This window comes from Podarcis tiliguerta (genome assembly GCF_965153285.1).
Source record: "Podarcis tiliguerta genome assembly, chromosome: 1".
Classification (NCBI taxonomy): Eukaryota; Metazoa; Chordata; class Lepidosauria; order Squamata; family Lacertidae; genus Podarcis; species Podarcis tiliguerta.
Genome location: NC_139534.1, coordinates 34,652,537 through 34,672,531, shown reverse-complemented (window position 1 = coordinate 34,672,531; position 19,995 = coordinate 34,652,537). Strand labels below are relative to the sequence as shown.

Here is a 19,995-nt window from a genome sequence, read left to right as displayed (position 1 = left end):
CCCAAAGGCCTAGGAGAGGATGAATGTTTTTGTCCAGTGCCTAAAGATATGTAATGGATGTGCCAAGCAAGCATCTCTGGAGAGAGCATTTGATAAACGAGCCACTGCTAAAAAGGCCGATTCTCATGTTGCCACCCTCCGGGCCTCTCGTGGAGGGGGCACATGAAGAAGGGCCTCAGATGATGATTGCAGGATCTGGGTCGGTTTATACAAGGAGAAGCAGTCTTTAAGGTATTGTGTTCCTGAGCTGTTTAAGGCTCTGCACTGCTCACTTAGAGCTACCAACACAATGCTGTTCTCTCCTTTTTGTGTTATGTTTTGTTTCCTTGATCCCATCCCACTCTGGCCTACCAGACACTCATCCCGGTTAGGAATTTGGAAGACATGTGGATGAGGTAGGGCAGTCCTGGGCGCAAACTTCCTTCTCTTCCTCATCGCAACCACTGCAGCTGAAATGGCCTGTAAAGATAAGCAGTAGCCATCCACTTCAAGATTGGAAGCGAATGCTTCCAGCACCTCATGATGTTGACCTTATTCTTATGAATGATACAAGGAAGGGAGCTAGGGCTTCCTAGGAAGTTCCAGTGCTTTATTTGATCTCACTTTGCTAAAGAGTTTTTTTTTAATCTGACCACCCGCTAAGTGTGATAGGTAGGTTGTTTTTTAAACTTTGGAGGAAGCTCCAGTTTGGTCTGGGAGATTGAGACCTCCTCCCTAGCAGAGAAGTTAAGCTGCAAGCTGGCCCTGTCTCCTGTTGATGGAGTGACAAACCAAATGTCTTCCTTATTCTCACCAGAACATGTCTTCCTTCACACAGTGTTTCTTGACATACAAATTTCAGAAGTAGAGCTGTTGCATCCTGAGAAATTGGGGGTGGGGCTCAAGTGCCTGTCCCACCTTTCTTCCAGCAAATTCCCCACACAACCACCCAAGCTCCTGAATAAAGGATTTATGCACGCACTTTGAAAGTAGAAGAGTTACATATACATAGACTAGATATTGGGTAACTTAATTGTAGAAATCCTGTGTTAAAGTAGAAAAATGATTATTGAAAAGAGTCCTCTTGTCTTTCAAAGATAAGCATTTTAATGTGGTTGTCTTTCTTACCTTGTCCATAGAATGTTACGTAAGAAGAGGTGGGGGGACTAACACTTCTCCCTTTTATTTGGCTAAGGGCAAGGGGATTAGGACAACTCATTCGAGCAAAGAACATCAGGACTGTAGGTGACTTGAGTTCTCTGACATCAGCCGAGATCAAAACTCTTCCCATTCGTTCTCCCAAAGTATCCAATGTTAAAAGAGCTCTTAAAGGATACCATGACCAACAGGTTAGTTTCTTTGCATTATAATAAAATAAGTAAAATTTGAAATGTATCAGAAATCCTTTTTGCGGAACACTTAGTCCAAGAGGCATTATTTTGTATTGTTTATATTGCAGTTTTATGTTGTGAACTTCTCTGAGATCTACGGGTATAGGGCAGTATACAGATTTAAATCATCATCATCATCACTAATATTTGAAATTAAAATAAAAAGTAAGAACAAGTCAGATCACACAACAAGATGTTGCCATGTATCCACTATTCATAACAGGAGTGCTTCTGTCCAGGGCTTTACCAGTGTGGAACTTTGAGCCTTATTTGAGTTTAGCAGGTGAAAGGGAAGGCTGCTCTTCTTGTTTTGCATTTGTTGGGAAATGGAATAATATCTACAAAGATATATATTCTTTTCTTATTTCCTATCCTCCTGAAATCACTGTATTATAGAGCACTTAGGCTCTGGTTTAGAGTTGACTTCCAAGCTCTAGTACTTGAAGACTTTACTGCTATGCAGCAGAAAGAGGAAAGATTATAGAGAGTGTAAAAGGAGCAAGGTGTCAGCTTCCTCACCTTTATGAAAAAACCCCACATAGCATGGGGATGGGAGGTAATAAAACACCTTGTGGAACACATTTCCCTTACCTGCTTCCCTTCCCTCTCCATGCTAAAGCTGTCACACTTCACTAAGCCAATGTCCCACTTCTTCCCCTTCCTTAATTTAAAAATCTTGAACTGGACTCAACTGCCCTCAATCTTTCAAATGTCCTGGAATTCAATTAATGTAGGTTTTTGTTTAGTCATTTGGGGGTTCCTCTCCAAAAATGTACGGCTACTTTTTTAAAATGTAAGCTTATAGTTGCAAGGTAGTCCTGCTTTTATTTTTTGTACAAAAAAAAAATCTATCCCACCTTTATGTTGCATATGCAATACTCAGGGTGAGTAAAAGCAGCTAAAACAAACTATGAACTGCAGTAGCATTCCAAAATACATAACTGGGAAATTAAAGACAACATGGGCGGTAACAAAGATGGCAGATGTAAGAGGGATATGGCATTATACAAAGAAAGAGATATAGTGTATTCTAAAATACTTTGCTCCACACAATACATTCTGCTTGACTTACAACATTGCGTAACACAATGCTGGATCCGCAAGCACCTATGAATTGCAAGACCAGAGAATAATACTCATGCAGAGTATCTTATCTCTCCTGAGCAGAAACACTTCTTCTTTGTCTGGATTAATTCTTTTTAACAGTTAGCAGCCATCCAACCCATTACTGGTTCCAGACACTGATTCAGAACTTCAGCAGCTTTCCTGGTACTCATGGCCACCAGACACCCCCTCCTCCTGTTGAAGAAGGAATGCTATAAATTATATTTCTCATCTGTATTCAATTTTGCTTCTAGTTGAAATATATTGCAATAAAATCTCTTCCCCCCTCCCCCAAATGTGCAGGTACGATCTCGTGGATTTGAAGAAAATGCTGGCCTGGATGATGTAGAAAAGCCAGTGAATGGCATTGATGAGAAGTCCTGTTCCACAAATGAAGATAAAATGGAAACAGGTAAATATTGCTTGCCATTGTGCAGGTTCGATGCCTGAATTGGAATGCAGACTGGGTATGTTTGCTTCCCAGGTTCATAGAATCATAGAATCATAGAATCATAGAATCATAGAGTTGGAAGAGACCACAAGGGGCCATCGAGTGGTTAAATCCATTGTCTACATTACCTGTAGCAGTGTGATTGCTGTCATTCCACAGGTGGTCCAAAAAGGGCAAGCAATTTCTCCTATATGATTAAGGCTGTTACGCACCTTTCTAGCATTACCTACCCATTAGGGCTGTAGTTAGTATGGTATGTAGTTGCACAAATAAGAATTGTGGACTCGTTGAATTTGAGTAGGGCTCTAGTTTGATTCTAAATAGGAAATCTTTGTATGTGTGAACTTTCTTTCTTCCTAGACTTGAGCGAGCCAGTTTCCTCCACTGCAGATGAGCAATCAACTACAGACCTTTTTGCCCAGATTGATATACTTGCTCCGCAGTTTACTTCTGAAAATCTTCTCAACTATTCAGTGAGTGAACTTTTTGAAATGCAAGAGAAACTACATAGCATGACAAACTGTATTATGAAAAACCTGCAGGCTCGTTGGAAGTCACCAACCCGGGAAAGCACTGTTTAATCATCTGTACTTATCTCTCAGAAGAGAAGACTTCAGAGTGAGACATTTTTGATTCTAAAATCCCTTTATTTTTTGAGCTGAACACTCACTTATAAACATCCCAGAAGAATAAGAGAGATCTTCGTCACTCAAGGCAGGTATGGCATCAGTCTGTATATCTTAATAAGGAAGTTTGGTACATTCACTATTCAAGTGTTTTTATTGCTGTTGCGCACAGTTTCCCACTAAAAAGTCAACTTGCTGAGTATTTTAACTATATTTTTGAATGCAGATTTATATTTTATTCCTATATTTGAAAACAACAACAAAGTTCACTATGTGGAATGAATCTTGAGATGCTGAGTGATTTACCAAAAGTGATGCCAACTTTTTTGCTACTGGTGTTTTGGAAATCAGTGGCTCTATAGTCTGTCTTCATATTAAGATGTACTGTACTTAATTAGTGCTTCAAAAAAAAAAAGTATTTCCAAACAATTTTCTACCATTTCACAGTTCTATTTTTGCATGCACTTATTATGCAAAAATGAGAAAAATGTATATCGGTATGAAATTCTGATGCAGTATTTTCAAGCTCAAATCTCATGTGCTACAGAATTTTTATATTTATCAGAGTTATACTTGTCCCACTCTCAGAGTCATGTCAATTAGACCTAAATAACTGTACATTATGTGTAGATAATAGCAATTCTAGACATTATTAATTATGATCTGAGATTTGTTAAAACATTGGATGGGAAAATTGTGTTTGTATAAAGCACACAGTTTGCAGTTTTGGAGAAGTAACAATGGGATCTGTTTCACTTATTTGGAAATAAATATATATGTATATATGAATAAAATAATGAACTCTTATTTAGAATTGTATTTTGAATAGAACTTGGTTTTAATTGTGTCTTGATTTAATGGATCTGGCAGTTCCTTTTTCATCTAAAGCTGTTGAAATGGGCTTTGAAAAGGGAATTTAAGTAGAGCTTGGAGAGATACCCTCCTCCCACTTGAGGTCTTTCATGGTCCTATTATTTAGTGTCTTTTAGTGCTTGTCCTTCATTGGTCTAGTTTCAGGTTACATAGTGTCTGGCCTCTTCATGCTGTTTTTGCTGGCTGGGGTTGATGGGAATTGGGCCTAAAACTCCGGGAGGGCATCATGTTGCAGGAGGGCACTCTAAATATTTTTCTTTGAAATATATGCTTATATGTCTACCCAGAACTTTACAGTTTGGTATGTGGGTGTAGATTGATCAACATCATGATATGATTTAAGGCAATGTACAGATACTTTATTCTGGCTGAATTCAGTGCTGAGCTTTCAGATACTCATGAGGTTAGTATGTATTGCTACTAGCATTTAATCACTCTGTCATGCTGGCAGTGAGCTACACCCAGAATTAGCCTGTTTCCCCCCCAAATCTACATTAGATACAAACAGGTTTCAATCTGAGTAGAGTTCTCAGCTGATAACTGGTGGCAATTGAGTCTTTGTTTCATTGTATATTTGCATAGGAAAGAGGTCTGAAGGGGAAATGCTTTGTTGCAGTAATCGATTTCTTTTGTGTGTATGATTTAGGTATTTATTGTTTATTGGTTTTAGTATTTAATTTGTGTCTGTAAGTTGATTTGAGCCATTTCTTAAGTGTTTTACTCAGAAAAATATTAATGATTAAAGAGACATTCCTTCTGCTAAGATACAAAATCAAGGAAACTTTGTAGTAGCTTAGAGTTTTAATGTAATGAATTCCATCTATATAGATGCAGATAAAGATAAGAGAGGATGTATTGCAGAAGAGGCAGGTTATGTACCATGTTGGTAGAGCTGGTAGGGGCTTTGTTGAACTCCCAAGGGATGGGAAACTGCTTAATAAGGAGTCACAGTTTGAGAGTGTGCTATGGGCCACATTTCACTCCCGCCCTTCTGTGGTGGCTACTCTTACCTTGCAGCTGCATTTCTCAGATTTCTTCAGGTGAAAGATTCTCTTCTTTAGCAGTGCAACTTGTCTCATCCCAGAAGGAGGTATTTCTGCAGGAGCTAGTCAAACCATTCATCACCACAGTTGCGAGAGACAGTGCTAAGGTATGTTAGCCCTAAGGTGTTTGGGGGAATCCTACAGCAGGCTTCTCCTGGCTCTTGGGAGGAGGGTGAGTGTTAGTAAATATTTTCCCCTTCGCTGGGTGATAAGCTTTTCAACATTGCAATGTATCACTGTAGTGTGATGTTTGCTGGTGATACAGCACAGTGCTGAAAAGCAGGGGAAGGAACAAGCTGCATCGGCCCCAAACCACCTCGGTGGGACCCTGGTGCGTTGCAGGGCTGGGGCTAATGCAGCTTGTTCCTCCCTCTGCTGCACTGAGGAAGGAATGAGTTGCATCAACTCCAGTGGTATATTGCGGGTGAAACCACCATTGCACTCTGGTCGTTTATCGTCCTGGGCGATACATTTGCAAGGCACACATCAGTTGATGAATGGTTTCAGTTAAGGTTCCTTTCCTCTCAATGACATCAGATGAATAGCAAGAGTCTGTTGGCTACAGGGAAGAACTGGGAGGAGCTTGCAGCATTTGTGCCTATCCATAGTTCTGCGTTTCCTCTGCACACATCCATTTGGAATTGAGTATCCAGTGTTCTATTTCTCCCCCCCCCCCCAACATAAATTAAGCAGATAACTAAATTTGCAGAGCTGTGAAATTTATTAGTCACCACTTGAGGGAATCACAGTACCAGGACCAAAGAACACTCAGATGAATAAGGCATGCACCAGCGTTCCATAAGCAGACAAGAGGAGGGGCTTTCCTACATATAGTTTGGCTGGTTTGAGATGTTAGCTTTACATAATTGCTTACTTGAAACAGAAATAAATACATTTGGCTATTTTTATAATATCACAGGAGAACACAACATCTCTTGATAAGAAAAGCATTAAAACCAACACAGAGTAGATGTTTCATTAAAAAATAAGATTAGTTTGGACTATGAGCTTGATTCCAAACAAAGAGGTTGACAATACAGTGGAACTGAGAGCCAAACAATTCTCTTTTAGATAATGTTTGAATACACAAGTCCATTTAATCAAGGTAGTGAATGGAGGCTGCCATGTTGGTATTTCCCACTGGTTCTGTGATGACTAGAATGAGAGAATGTTTGTTGTGTAAAAGGCAATGCATATATCATATATCAACGGGAAAATAATAAGGCACCTGAGAAAGTGTTTAAGGATTATAGCGGGCAGCCATTTTGTGAGGTGCCTTTTTATTTACCTTGTCAAAATGTCTCATGGAATATCGCCTCCATTTTGGCTTAAACAGCTTCTACATAGTTAGCTGGAAGCATGCCAGTTTTGCCTGTTCTTTGCACAGTCCCATACATCCAGCCTTCATCAATGGCCTGGACATTGACGATTGCATCACCATCTTTGAAGGAGACTTCATCAGCATCTGCTGCAGTATAGTCATACATGGCGCGATACGTCTTCTGTGGTGGTCATTTTAAAAGAAGAATAAATGCTGTTAGATTACCACCATACATGCAGTATGTTGGGGTAAACCATTTAAAATACCTTCAGTTTGCATTAAATTGCAATAATTTGCTGAACTTTTATGATTATAGTGGTAGAAATGCTGGTCATTTAAAAAAATATTATTGTGAGTTGCTTTGAGCTCAGCTTTGTTGGTATAAAAGATTATATAACTATTAAATAATCTTTTAGAGGAAGAAAAGGAGTGTTTAGAAATAAGACTATTATTCTCTTCCATCAGTAAATGTACATTCAAGATAACAATGCTGATCATTAGTTTAGACATGTAGGTTTTTCTCCCCAATGCAACACAGGGACACAATTCAGAAATCTATTTCTTTGTACTTGTTACTCTTGCCATATGATAATTTATTTTCCTTACCCCTGCAGTAGATGGATGAGAGGGGATGGAAGAGACTGTTGTCTGCTGGGTAGCAACAGAAGATGACCGTTGTTGTGGCAGCTCTACAGTTTTAGCATGTTTGTAATCCACTGGAAAGGGAAATGAAAAAATTGAATAATGAGAAACCAGCTGGAAGCTTTGATTCTCTTCAATAATTTCGCTGTGTTTTAATAAAACGTAAATGGGGCTTGGTTGCATTTTATGAGGTAATGGTGACAGCAGATGTAAATCAGCAAAGATGATGTCATTTTAGATAAATAGTTCTACTTTAAAAAAACCCCACAAGAATATTGGTGTACAGAACTGTATTCTACCAGTGTGCTAACTCCCCACCCCCCCGGCTTGTCCAACGCTTGCTATTTTCTGCCCAGAAAAATAGCCCAAAAGGACTTAGAACTATTATCTGAAAGACAAATAAAGCTCTTTAGGACAAAGTGTCTCCCTGGCTATCTCTAATAGTATATAGCAGCTTGCATTGAACTAGCTACTGCAATTTTTGGCAATTCTGATTTGTTAGTGCTGCCTGTCCATTATAATCACACTACCCAAATTCACCTTAGTTTCGAAACATTACTGCATCATTTATTCCGTCTCCCCAACCTGGCCACCTTCACACCATGCTCCTGTATGATCTGTATGATTTGCAAGAAGCCCCAACTTAATAAATATTCAAATTTGTTGTTATGTCACTGGGGGAAGAGGGACAGAATTGTTTCCTGCAAAGCCTTTTTGTCTTTGGTCCTTATGAAACATACGGAAAAGTAACCATAACGATGCTCTTAATGTTTTTTTGTTTTTACAATTTAATTGTTAATATTATTAAAATGCAAGGCTTTGAACCTTGCCCCCCTCCCCCACCGCCTTGAAATTGCAGTACACACAACCTGAAAAGGTATCCCTGCAAGACGAGTGCAGTCTTGAGTCCCTTGTACCTGATGTACTTGTGGTAAAGAAGCCTCCATTGCTGTAATAGGACATGTGCTGATCGGCAGCCTCTGAATGCTCAGATTTTTCATCTCCAGCACTGAGGCTCAGTGCACTGGCAGAGCGGGATTGCTCTCGGCTACGTCGCTGGGCTTGAACTAGGCAAGAAAGATGAAGAAATTTACAGTGATGTCTTGAGGAGGAGCGTACTTGGTCAAAGGCAAAATGAACTAAAAATCAAAATGGAAAGTTACATTGTGGAGTGTTTAAAGCATTAAAACTGTAGGATAAAGGCTTGTATCCATCCACAGCCATTTGCATAATGTTACAGGATGCAAAACGTACCAGTAATCAAGTGTAAGCTTCTAGATTGAATGTTGTCTTCTGCTGGGTCATAGTCAAAGACTGATCCAGGATTAGTACGCCACACACGAAGATCTGCAGAAGACAGGTGGGTGGGGTATTTTAGTTGTATCCTTCGCCTCTGACTTCATAGGTATAAGAAAACACATTTGCAGAATCCAACAGGTCTTAAAATGGAATTCACACAGCAAAAAACTAATTGAGGAAATGCTTTGCAACTCACTGCTGAAATGTGACTTGACCAGAATGTTTAATGAATGGGAAAGAATGTTATTCTTTTACATTTTAACAATGTTGACCCACCAGCAATAAAAAAAGTTGCACCATTAGGGAAGAGCCCTTAGTGCAGTTGGTGAATGTATCATTTGCATGTACATTCTCCAGTATCTGGTAGGTAGGATGTGTGCCTGGTGCACCACTGATAGCAGAAGGTGACCAGCCCCACATGGAGTGCAAATACAGTGCAGCCGTAAATGGTCCAGATAAGTGGTTGGAGTAGATGATAGTAGGCCAAATGGACCACTTCAGTATAAGGCACTTTCTCATGAATTGGTATGTGTTGTCCTCGAAAATATGTAAGGTAAGGAAGAAGTGAATTGTCCAAGCAGATTTGGTTAACTGGGAACAATTGCAAGCATAGGATTCAGGACTCATGTATTCAATATCAATTTAACAAGGCAGAAGAGTGTGTGTGTTTGATTGTTTATGATGTGAAATCACATCACTATAAATAATTTTCAACATATATTGTCAACTGTGACCATTATGTAAAGTTAACTTACAGAGGGGAAAAACCAAAGCATAAAATCAGAGTACCTGTATTCATTTCTTGATCTTGATCTATCCGTTTTCGCTCCATTTCCACAACTCGTCTCTGAATGCCCCTGTAGTTAATATCACTGAAATCCTGCATGTTCTTCTTGACACGTTCTGTTATGGGGTCAGTAACTACAGGTGTGAAGCTGCCTTTGCTCTTTTCAAAGTCTTCATGGTATTTCACCTGGAATTTTCAAGGTAAGACATGGGTAGCTGGAATGGACATGCCATTAATTGTAGAAGGCAAGCAGAAATATAAATTCCTTATCTAGTTCAGAAGTACAAGTAAACTTCACTGTGTTCACCAGATATGTCCATTTCTTGCAGTTTTTGCGACAGCAAACCTGATCTCTGCATTAGGGCTAGGCGATACTTGGTTTTCAGCATCACCATATGTCACCAGCTAAACATCACCACGATGTCTGAAATAAGGATGATGGCTTCATGGTTTTCCCCGCATTGGGATTTTTGCTGGTGCCTACTCTTGTGATTTGCTGTCCCCTGCAGGAGGCAGGGAGAGCAGAGCCAGCAGAGTTAACAGGCTGCGGGAATCAAGCATTGGCTGACTTCAAATCCCCCCCCCCCAATGTTTATTTTTGCAAAGCATGTGTGCACACAGCATGATTTGCAATATATTGCCAGGTCAAAAATTATGAAACTGATCATAATAACTGCTTCAAAGCAGTTTTTGGACAATATATCACCCAGTCCCACTCTGGATTTACCTTTTAATTAAATTTGTGCCTGGAACAGTTTCATCTTAAGGCATACTGAATACTGCTAAATAAGTCACCATGGCTGGTTTTACTTGTGCAGCCAGTTTCTTGGCTGCAAATACTTACGGTGGAAATGTGTCGCTGCGTCTCCCGAACACGTCTCATTTCAGGGGTATCCAGGACAAAGGCCGCTTTACCTTGTACTTGTTTCCGGAAACTATCAGAGTAGAGGACCTAACAAAATGAGTAGATGTGAATAAACGTGGCCGAGCCAGTGAGAGAGCAGATTTTAAGAAAGGTTTTATGTAGAAATGAGGCATGAATGAAGAATTGCTGAAGGCAGATGCAAACATGATGTGATCACCATTGATGGGCTCATCACAAGATTATGCCACAGGTTTTTTTTACTAACTATAAATTGTGTGCCTTTGGAAGGTTATGGCTAATGTAAGAGCATTATCTTCTTGATTTACATTGTTTCCAAACCCACCCCAAGAACTGTAGGCGAAGCATAACACTCAAAAGAATAATAGCAGAATACAGAAAGCTGCCTTAAATCAGGTTGCATTATTTGTCTCTCCAGCCTGGTCTTGCCTGCTCTGACTCAAGGGTCTCGAGCAAAGGAAGTCTTTCACAGCGCCTGCTATCTCCTTTTAAACAAAGGATGCCAGCCCTTACACCTGGGACCTTCTGCATTTGACGCATGTACTCTTAGCCTACCACTGACCCAAAGTCCTTCCTAAAATGTTAACTAAGTGAGCAACACTCTGTTACTCGAAAGCAACCCCAGTTTAATGATGCAAGCCTTCATTCCAGGGTATTCTTATTTTATAGCACTTCTAGAAAATGCTCAGGCTTAAGACTTCCACAGTCTCATGGCAGCCTTCAAGAGACCTCCTCTACATGCCCTTATTGTGGCAACTCAAAGCACAGATGATCTTCTCTCATTAAGGAATATAAGAAAAGGGGGCTCTCCGGCTGTTCCCAGCACCTTGAATTGTGTCTAGAAAGAAACAAAGGGACACAACAGACCATAAAGCACAAGAATGGGTTCTAGGTGTCCTACTCCCATCAAGCATTTCTCCTTCCACTGCATTGATTACCAGCAGAAGTTGTTAAAAAGTATCCAAGAACAGCCCAGTGTGGAGTGCATGGTAGCAATCCAACCAAAAGTTGCATAGGCAACAATGACTCTTGGAACATTATGGCAAAATTTCACCAGAAATGTATGGAGGTGACCTCCCCAAGCAATCCCCAGCAAATGAGTGGGTGGTGATGTCAAGAGTCCATCCTTTCCACACACCCTACCTTTTGCTTTGTCATATCAGCAGTTGCTTGTATAGAAAAACATATATAATCTGGTTAGAAATAGTGGTCAGTTGGTCCATTCTTCAGAGCCCTCCTGGCTTTCCAAACAGATTCATTCTCTGCATTCAAAATGCAACTCCCCAACTATTCCCCAAACAAACAACCTGATTTTTTTCCCTGTCTTGAGACACAGCAGTAGATCATATGAATTAAAATGGTATCAACTCTGCTATTTCCCAGGCTGGATCTAGACTGATCTTCTAAACGTAAAATAAAACATTCTATAGCATTTAATGGCAGTTTCCCTTTGCCGGTGGCTCGCTCTGGTGTCACATTTTAATAACACATTTCTAACATTTTAAACAAGTGTAGATCTGTCCCCAGTTGTCCCTCCTACATATATAGGCTCTTGACCAGGAGATGGTTGGCCAGAGGGACGGAACGGCCCTAAACGGACCCTGGGAGATGGAAGAAAAGCAATGGTTAGTGCTGTTGTCTCCAGCAGTTTACTTCCCATAGAGCTTAAGCATCAATTAACTTAAATAGAATGTACTAATACCCCCCCCCCCAAAAAAAAACCCTACCCCTGTAAGAGTCTGCCACCCTGTGCTGATTTTCTCTATAACCATTTATTTGGCTAGATCCTGCAAAACCAGCCTGCAGGTGTTGCCATCAATTAAGTACCAATGGACACACAGTAATAAAGGTCCTTCAGCCTTCAGTGCAAACTTTTGGATGAGAATAGGGACAAGAAAGCAAGCTATAATTTTGACCACCTCTTGGTCATGCCAATTGTGTCGGCTCTGATGCTGTCCTTGTCGAACTGGCTCAACAATTGGCTCTCTCTTTGTAAATCTTGCTGTGACAACATTTAAGATTGAAGTAGGCTTCTCAGATCAGTTAAGTACAAAAGGGGAAACTTGTATGCAATATGCAAATAGAGCTCCCCCTTTCCTTTGAATTCATTTGGTACCTGCCTCTAGGTTTTGTATGCTGAATACATGTCTGAAACGAGCTGGTGCACAGAATATATGTGCAAATATTGAGCACATGCCAATTTAATCAAGCTTCTGCTCTCTGTAGACCTGGGACCAAAGCATTTGCTACGCCCCTCCCCCTGAGCTAGGGACACCATCTTGGACCTTTGTATTTATGTAGACTATCGGCTGTTTTAAAGAAAGATTAAAAAACACAGAACAAACGCCATTTCATTTGGTTAAAAACATCAGTAAACACATGATGTTACAAAATGTTTAGAGACCATTCAACTGTTATTTGAGGTCAGTGGTTGCTTAGAAATCCTTAAACTATATTTCAATGTAAATTCTACATAACTAGGAATAAGAAACAATTAGAAACATATTTTAGGTGACATTTTTAGTATTTTAAATGTCAAAATAAAGTTATAATATTAATAAAGTTAATAGTTGGGTAAAGTGTTTAAATTGAGTAGGGAAGTATACTTTTTAAGGTGTTAAAAAGAAGTTATATAGATCATTGAGGGGTTTTTTTCTCCTGAAAAATACCGAGCTAATGTTTTCTTGATTGCGTTTAGCTCTCTCCATCTCTGGAGTGATAGATGTCGGGGTTCCTTTTCCCATGCTTTCTTTGTACAACACCTACAGCATACAAGAAAGTGTCCAGAAATCAAAGAATTAGATTATTGTTGATGAACCATTGTGTTAAGTTGTGTTACTGTTTAATCATCATCACTGCATAGGTGGGTAAAGAATTCAAGAAACAAAGTGGTTAAAAAGTTATTGGATAAAGCAAAAAGCAAGAAGGGGGGGGAAGGGAAAAGAAAAAGTATTTTAAAAAATTAAAAGGAGTGTTTTCTTTAGGAATATGAAAATGGATAAGATTCAGATAAAATAGATGCAGGACAAGGTTATATCTGATGATGTTACTTTTTTTTTTAAAAAAAGTATTTTTTAAAAAATTCAATACCAAGCTAACGTTTTCTTGATTGCGTTTGACTCTTTCCATCTCTGGAGTGATAGGTGCTGGGGTTGCTTGCCCCAAGTTTTCTTTATACAAAACCTAAAGATTGTAAAAAGTATCCAAAAATCACAAAAATATAATGCGAATAAAACTATTGTTTGAAGGAAAAGTATAATAACCGGGGCGGCACTTCAGATGTAGGCATTTTGCAAAAACAATTTAAAAATTTAATAAAAAACTGTAAAGACCCCAGTGTAAAAAGTCACATAATAGAAACTGATCTGTCGTAGTACAAGTGAAAGGCAAAATCCAAGGAGAAGAATGTACAACAGTGAATTAAGCAGGTAAAATAATTAAAAGAGGGATGTATTATTTTGAGATCAGGATTCTATCCAGTAGGCAACATCCATCACTGTGTAACAGCTGTGCCCAGGGAAGTCATCACATATAAACTCATGGTCCAGTTTCTTGTCCTAGTTTTAACTACCAAATGACAAAGTATCTTGTGTCTCTCATTAGCTACATGAAGCTTTTTTTGTTCAGTGTGCTGTTGGAAGACCACTTGGGCAGCATGTTTTTCATGCTGGTGTTGGTTGTTCCGTTACTGAAGGGTGTTCCTGACTTTTGAGTCCTAAAACTCATGGATGCTGAGGCCTCTGAATGCTGAATTCTATGGAGATTTATATTGATAGGGTGGGGAAACTATTTTAAAGGCCTTTTTCTGAAATCCCACTATCAACAATGTACCAATTTGGAAAGTAACAGCATCAATCATGTTGTTGTCTGTTCCTGCCTACATGCGATTTCCTATGGCATCTTGTGAAACCACCAGTTCATAAGTGTATGGGATGCTCAATCAAAATAATTTAGCGATTGTAGTATTATTTTTCTCATTATTACAAATTCGTTTATCAAGAAATTTGTTATGTGGACCAGAAATCATATGGTCTAACAGTGTCTGGATAGAGTCCTATAGTCACCACTGCAAGGTTATAAAAAAAAAACCTCTACGGTCAGATTATTAAATACCAAATATCAGATTTACGGTATTTTATGAGTAAAATGTAAGTAGTTTAAATAAACAGGAGTATCTTACTTAAGGAAGAAAGTATAGTTTTAGATACTAGAGGGGAAACAATTCCCACAGCTTGTTAGGATGTTATTTAAAATATGTATATTTGTTTTTAAAATGTACCGAGCTAATGAACTCTTGATTGCGCTTGGCTCTTTCCATCTCAGGAGTGACAGGTGTCTGAGTCCCTTTCCCCAATCCCTCTTTGTACAAAACCTACAGGATACAAAAGAGTATCCAGAAATCATATCACGGCAGATTGCAAACAAACATTATTGGCTTGTAATGTTAATAATTGGATCATGCCAGCTTTCCAGGAAAGCTGGCTGGCTGTTGATTTCCGTGTCACCTGGAAGAGACACCAATCAATCAACACCCATAAAGGGAAAGAATCTAGTAGGATGAGAAAGTTGGAAAGGTATAAATACAAACCAAACGTGAAATTAAGCCAACTCCTAGTACTTATGTGTTAAAGCTTAGGTTGCAAAGAGAGTTCAGAAGATAGGGTGATTATGCCAAGAGGTGAGACTGGGTGCTATATTTGATTAGGAAGCATGGATCTTTATAACACATCTAATGTTATGGTAAACCATTCGGATCTTTTTTCTTCTTTTGAATACCGAGCTAATGTGTTGTTGATTGCGCTTGACTCTCTCCATCTCAGGAGTGACAGGCGTCGGGGTACCTTTCCCCAGTTCCTCTTTGTACAAAACCTACGGGATACAAAAGAGTATCCAGAAATCATAAGGTGCCAGTGACGGCATATCAAGATTAATAGTTTGTAAATGTTAACACTGGGGTCACACCGGCTTCCAGTAAAGCTAGCCATTGATTTTAGTGTCATCTGAAAGAGAGGACCCATGTCAGAAAACAATCTAGTAGGATGAGGAAGTTGGAAAGGTAGAAAATAAAGACGGAAATCCTATGTTTGCTGAAAAATAAAAAGGAGTAAGTCCTAGTAGTAGTGAGTTAAAACTTGGGTCACAGAGGTAGTTTGAAGGGGAGAATTCTTATGCTAAGTGGTAAATAGGAACTTTTGTTTTGTTTTGTTAGAAAGCATAGATCATTAACACATTGGATGTTATTTTTTAGAATCCAGGTCTTTGTGGGGTATTTTGCTTGTCTTCTTTTGAATACCGAGCTAATGTGTTCTTGATTGCGTTTGACTCTCTCCATCTCAGGAGTGACTGGGGTCGGAGTTGCTTTCCCTACGTTTTCTTTGTACAACACCTGTGAGACAGAAGAGCAGCCGAGTAAACCAGCAATAAATGAATTGTCATGTTTTTGTTATTGAAGCATGAGGGGTAGAGTTCTGATTTGGTTGTGATTTATTCTGCAGGGTGTTTTGGGTTACAGTTTTAAAACAATGCATATAAGCACTTATTTTTGTCTGGGGAAAACAAGGACAAAGTATTGTCTTAATACATGATCATGCTTTTGAATAATGGGCATTTTTTGCATCCAAGTATAATATGCATAGAATGCCAAACAACTGGTGTGGGAAAGACAACAGATTGTTATGTTTTGGGAGAAATGTGAGTATAAGACCTAGAAAGGAAGAGAAGGGTTAAAAAGTCTCACGATGTGACATTCTCCCACAGTGGAAAATAAAAGACAGGGAGGAGGTTTCACAATAGGGGTATATAACTCCATCTGCAGGAAGAAGCTGGGATGGAGAGCAGGGATGAGTTAATCATATTACAAAACAGATTTAAAAATAACTCTTTTCCCAGAAGTACCGAGCTAATGATTTCTTGGTTGTGTTTGACTCTCTCAATCTCTGGCGTGACAGGAGTTGAGATTCCTGCCCCTAGGCTTTCTTTGTATAGCACCTGCATGATGACAAAGGGGAATGCAGAAATAAGAAAAATAAGGAAGGAAAACAACAGTTAATTTTGATCTGCAAAAAAGGGGGGAGGAATATGGTCTTAGATCTCCTGGGTATGAGCCTGTAGGTGATGCCCCATTTCCACAATAAATTTCCTGTGGTTTCATGCTTCCCCCCATCCTGTTATGTATCAGACATGGGTGCATTCATGTAATTCCCAATGTGTATGAATCTAGCCAAATGTACGTACTTTTAAATCCCATTGATTTTAGTAGGAGGGATTCAGTGAGTTTAATGCTACTATTGACGGCGGTGGGACTTAGAAATGCTTAATTGGTGGATTGTACCCAAGGAACTCATTGGGATACCAAGGTGGAGGGTTTTGGTTGTTGGGCTGAGGATGAATAACCATAAAGCTTTGATTTACACTGGGAGTTTTGTAACGTTACTTCTTGCAGATCTCCACTTTCTATATTGTGTGTGTCACATCACAGTGGGGCAGGCTAGGGATTCATAATAGGATGCGTCTTCTTACAGAGAGCCATGTTGGTGAGATCAGCCAGTGGTTCCGGATAAGGTTTCTCTTCACCTTGGCAAAATAATGCAAGGGAAGGCATGGGAGAAGCAAAGAAACCACTGAGAAAGATATCACAATGTATGGATTTCCCAGGCAGAAATATAGTGTAACAGCAAGCTTAGAAGACCGATTCAACGGTGAATATTTGAGTATAAATATTATTTCATAAGATGCAAATGCTTCCATTGCCTTATTCCAGAAGGAATGCAACAATGGTAGCTGCAGAATGATTTTTCTAGTGCATTTTTGGCTGAAAATGTGTCGCACTACTTGTTCAACCCAGCTGGAGAAAGACCATATACTTTTTACAATGGCACACAGAAACAAACAGTGACTTAGAAAAAATCAAAATCAAGAAGGTCAAAACAGAGAAAGAGATAGGGCTGGGACAGTGAGAAGAGCAGTTAATAATATCCAAAATTATTGATTCCTTTTTTTAAAAGTGCGCCAAAAAAGAAGGCAGGGGGGAAATGACAATCAGTAGTAGTTGCCAACATGGTGCCCTACACTGAAGTTCAAGTCCCATTAGCCCTAGCCAGCACAGCCTAGAGTCAGGAATGATGGGAATTGAAGACCAAACAGTGGCTGGAGGGCACACTGGAGATGATAAATGGATTTTTCCCCCCTGGAAGTCAATTGCATGTATGGAAATAGAACAAACCTGGAACAAAGATTTAAAAGTTAATTTTTAAAGGGTTGAAATGGAACTTTCATATTTGAACTACCAAGCTGTAGTTTTCTTTAATGCATGCAACTCTCTTGTTTCCGAAGTGAGGTGAGTTGCTTTTCCTGTTCTCAATTCTTCTAGCACTGGGCAGACGGATCCTGCTGGGAGGTTAAGGTGCAGATGTATTGCACCCATTCATTGCACTCCCCATGTCTGAGGTCCATCCCTATGCCCTTAGGATGCTTGAAAAATTATATATTGGTGAATTCTGATACTGTATAACATGAGTCACACCTCCCAGACTAATGTGCAGATTAAGAAATCTTTCATATTTCACACTTTTTCTAATTCTGCTAAACGGTTCTCAACATATTTTTTTAAAAAATATGTATTTTGGGACTGAATATGTTTAGAAATGTGTACGTTGTGAAAAAATACATTTTTGTTAATTAGAATTTTCTTGCAGGATTAAAAAATATTAATGCGGAATTGGGAGAGGACCAATATTATTTTAATCTGTTTGGAATGCATAGAGCAAAAATTGGCCTTGTTCAATATGGTTTCTTTTCTTGCTTACAATGCCAGTATGAGCTGGGAGCAAATTCAGCACCATTCATGGACTCAAAAAGAAATACTATCATTGAAATCATATCAAGATAGCTATGTTATGGAGGGGTTAAGGTTCAAGATAGTTAATTATATTTGGGGATGAAGTTAAAGCTCATTTTAGCGACAAAAATACCGAGCTAAAGTTTTCTTGATTGCGTTTGATTCTTTCCATCTCTGGAGTAATAGGTGTTGGAGTTCCAGCCCCTAAATTCTCTTTGTACAACACCTGTGTGACAAAGAAGTGTCAAAAACAAAAAAATTATCTCAAGATACACCATCAGCAAAGATAGCACAATCTAATTTTCTGTTTGGCCTTATGGTGTTTAAAACACAGGCCAGGGGAAAAAAAATCAAAAAATAAAAATCACATAGAGAAAAAAATGCTATATATTTTGACTTCCTATCATGAAGAAAGTTGCAATCTGTGACCAAGTTTATTCAAATGCAGTAATATTTTCACACCTAGAATGACAAAAACTCAGGCTATAAAAAGGGGAGGAAATTGTCAGAGGGTACTAAAATCAAGTTTAATTATGTAAAACATGAAAGGTTAATCTTATTTGGGAATGATGTTATAGGGCATTTTTGTAACAAAAATACCAAGCTAAAGTTTTCTTGATTGCGTTTGACTCTCTCCATCTCTGGAGTAATAGGTGTTGGGGTTCCAGTCCCTAAATGCTCTTTGTACAACACCTGTGGGACAAAGAAGTGTCAAAAACAAAAATGAAAATTAAGGGGCACATCTTAAGATACACCATCAGCAAAGAGAATGCAATCCAGTTTTCTGGTTTGCTCTATGAAGTTTAAAAAACAGATCACAAAAAAATAAAAAATGCATACAGAGAAAAATACCGCATATTATAACTTAAAACACCTATCATGGATTAAATTACAATTTGTGACTGAGTTTAGACAGCTGCATTGTTATTTTCACACCCTAAAACTACCCATTTTGTTCTGAAAGACTACAATAGCATAAATAACATTTTATTATTCTATTTTTAAGAGAGGGGTTATGGTTTTATTCTAAGTTTGCACTGCACCAACACAAATGCCAAAGGCTATTAGAAAATGTTTCCCGTTGTAAGGATATATTGAATCCACTCTGAATATCATTTGTTTTGAAACAAATAATATTGCCACTTGAGGGGAAGTGAATAGAGTAAGAAAAATAAACAGAGCTAAAGAAAACCCACTGCAGACGTATGTCACAGTTAGTGCTTTAATTTTTTCCTTCAGAGACTGACATTTTAGTGATTTGATTAAAATGAGAAGGAGCTGAAGGGATTCAAAAGCTTGTGCAAGGATTAAAATATATTTATCAGAGTGTTGTGATGGTTAAAAGGATTTATTTATAGATATTTTGTGATATACCGAGCTAACGTTCTCCTGATTACGCTTGACTCTCTCCATTTCTGGGGTAACAGGAGTTGCCGTTCCTGTCCCCAAGTTTTCTTTGTAGGACACCTGTGAGGTACAATAAAGTATCCACAAAAGACACTCAAAAATACTGGCTAGTACTTTGTAGTTAACGGCGCATGTTTAAATCCCATGCTTAGTCGAGTATTGAAAAGGAAAGATGAGAATAAGGGGAGAGTAGTCATTAAAATGTGAATGGAAAAGAAAAAGTCAGAAGAAGTATGTTAAGAGAAGTGAATCTGTGCAAAGGGAGCACATGGTTAATCTTATTGAAGATCATAGGTATTATTGTCATTGTTTTATTTATTTCTTTTTAAAAACTGCATAAAACTGTAAATTG

The 19,995-nt window shown here is 38.8% G+C and overlaps 2 protein-coding genes across 53 annotated transcripts in view; one reads left to right on the top strand and one right to left on the bottom strand.

Annotated features, from left to right (window-relative positions):
* Positions 1-4,370, top strand: part of RIF1 (replication timing regulatory factor 1) — a 35,850-nt gene extending 31,480 nt beyond the window's left edge. For all 3 annotated transcript variants that reach the window (XM_083404488.1, XM_083404489.1, XM_083404490.1), the window contains 3 exons: positions 1,175-1,328; positions 2,778-2,886; positions 3,286-4,370. In XM_083404488.1, the coding sequence (XP_083260614.1) occupies positions 1,175-1,328; positions 2,778-2,886; positions 3,286-3,506 (484 nt within the window). In that variant the 3' untranslated portion in view covers positions 3,507-4,370. The remainder of the gene's footprint in view (positions 1-1,174; positions 1,329-2,777; positions 2,887-3,285) is intronic.
* A 1,799-nt stretch (positions 4,371-6,169) lies between these two features.
* NEB (nebulin) overlaps positions 6,170-19,995 on the bottom strand; it is a 152,892-nt gene continuing 139,066 nt past the window's right edge. For 19 of the 50 annotated variants that reach the window (XM_083403755.1, XM_083403757.1, XM_083403763.1 and 16 more), the window contains 7 exons: positions 13,069-13,161; positions 10,361-10,468; positions 9,519-9,702; positions 8,685-8,777; positions 8,348-8,497; positions 7,395-7,504; positions 6,170-6,969 (listed from right to left, as the gene is read on the bottom strand). In XM_083403755.1, coding sequence (XP_083259881.1) covers positions 6,796-6,969; positions 7,395-7,504; positions 8,348-8,497; positions 8,685-8,777; positions 9,519-9,702; positions 10,361-10,468; positions 13,069-13,161 — 912 coding nt within the window. In that variant the 3' untranslated portion in view covers positions 6,170-6,795. Of the gene's footprint in view, positions 6,970-7,394; positions 7,505-8,347; positions 8,498-8,684; positions 8,778-9,518; positions 9,703-10,360; positions 10,469-13,068; positions 13,162-13,489; positions 13,583-14,678; positions 14,772-15,175; positions 15,269-15,692; positions 15,786-16,294; positions 16,388-18,369; positions 18,463-18,836; positions 18,930-19,610; positions 19,704-19,995 lie in introns of all 50 variants that reach the window. The other 31 variants (XM_083403736.1, XM_083403782.1, XM_083403738.1 and 28 more) reach the window with 6 other exon arrangements.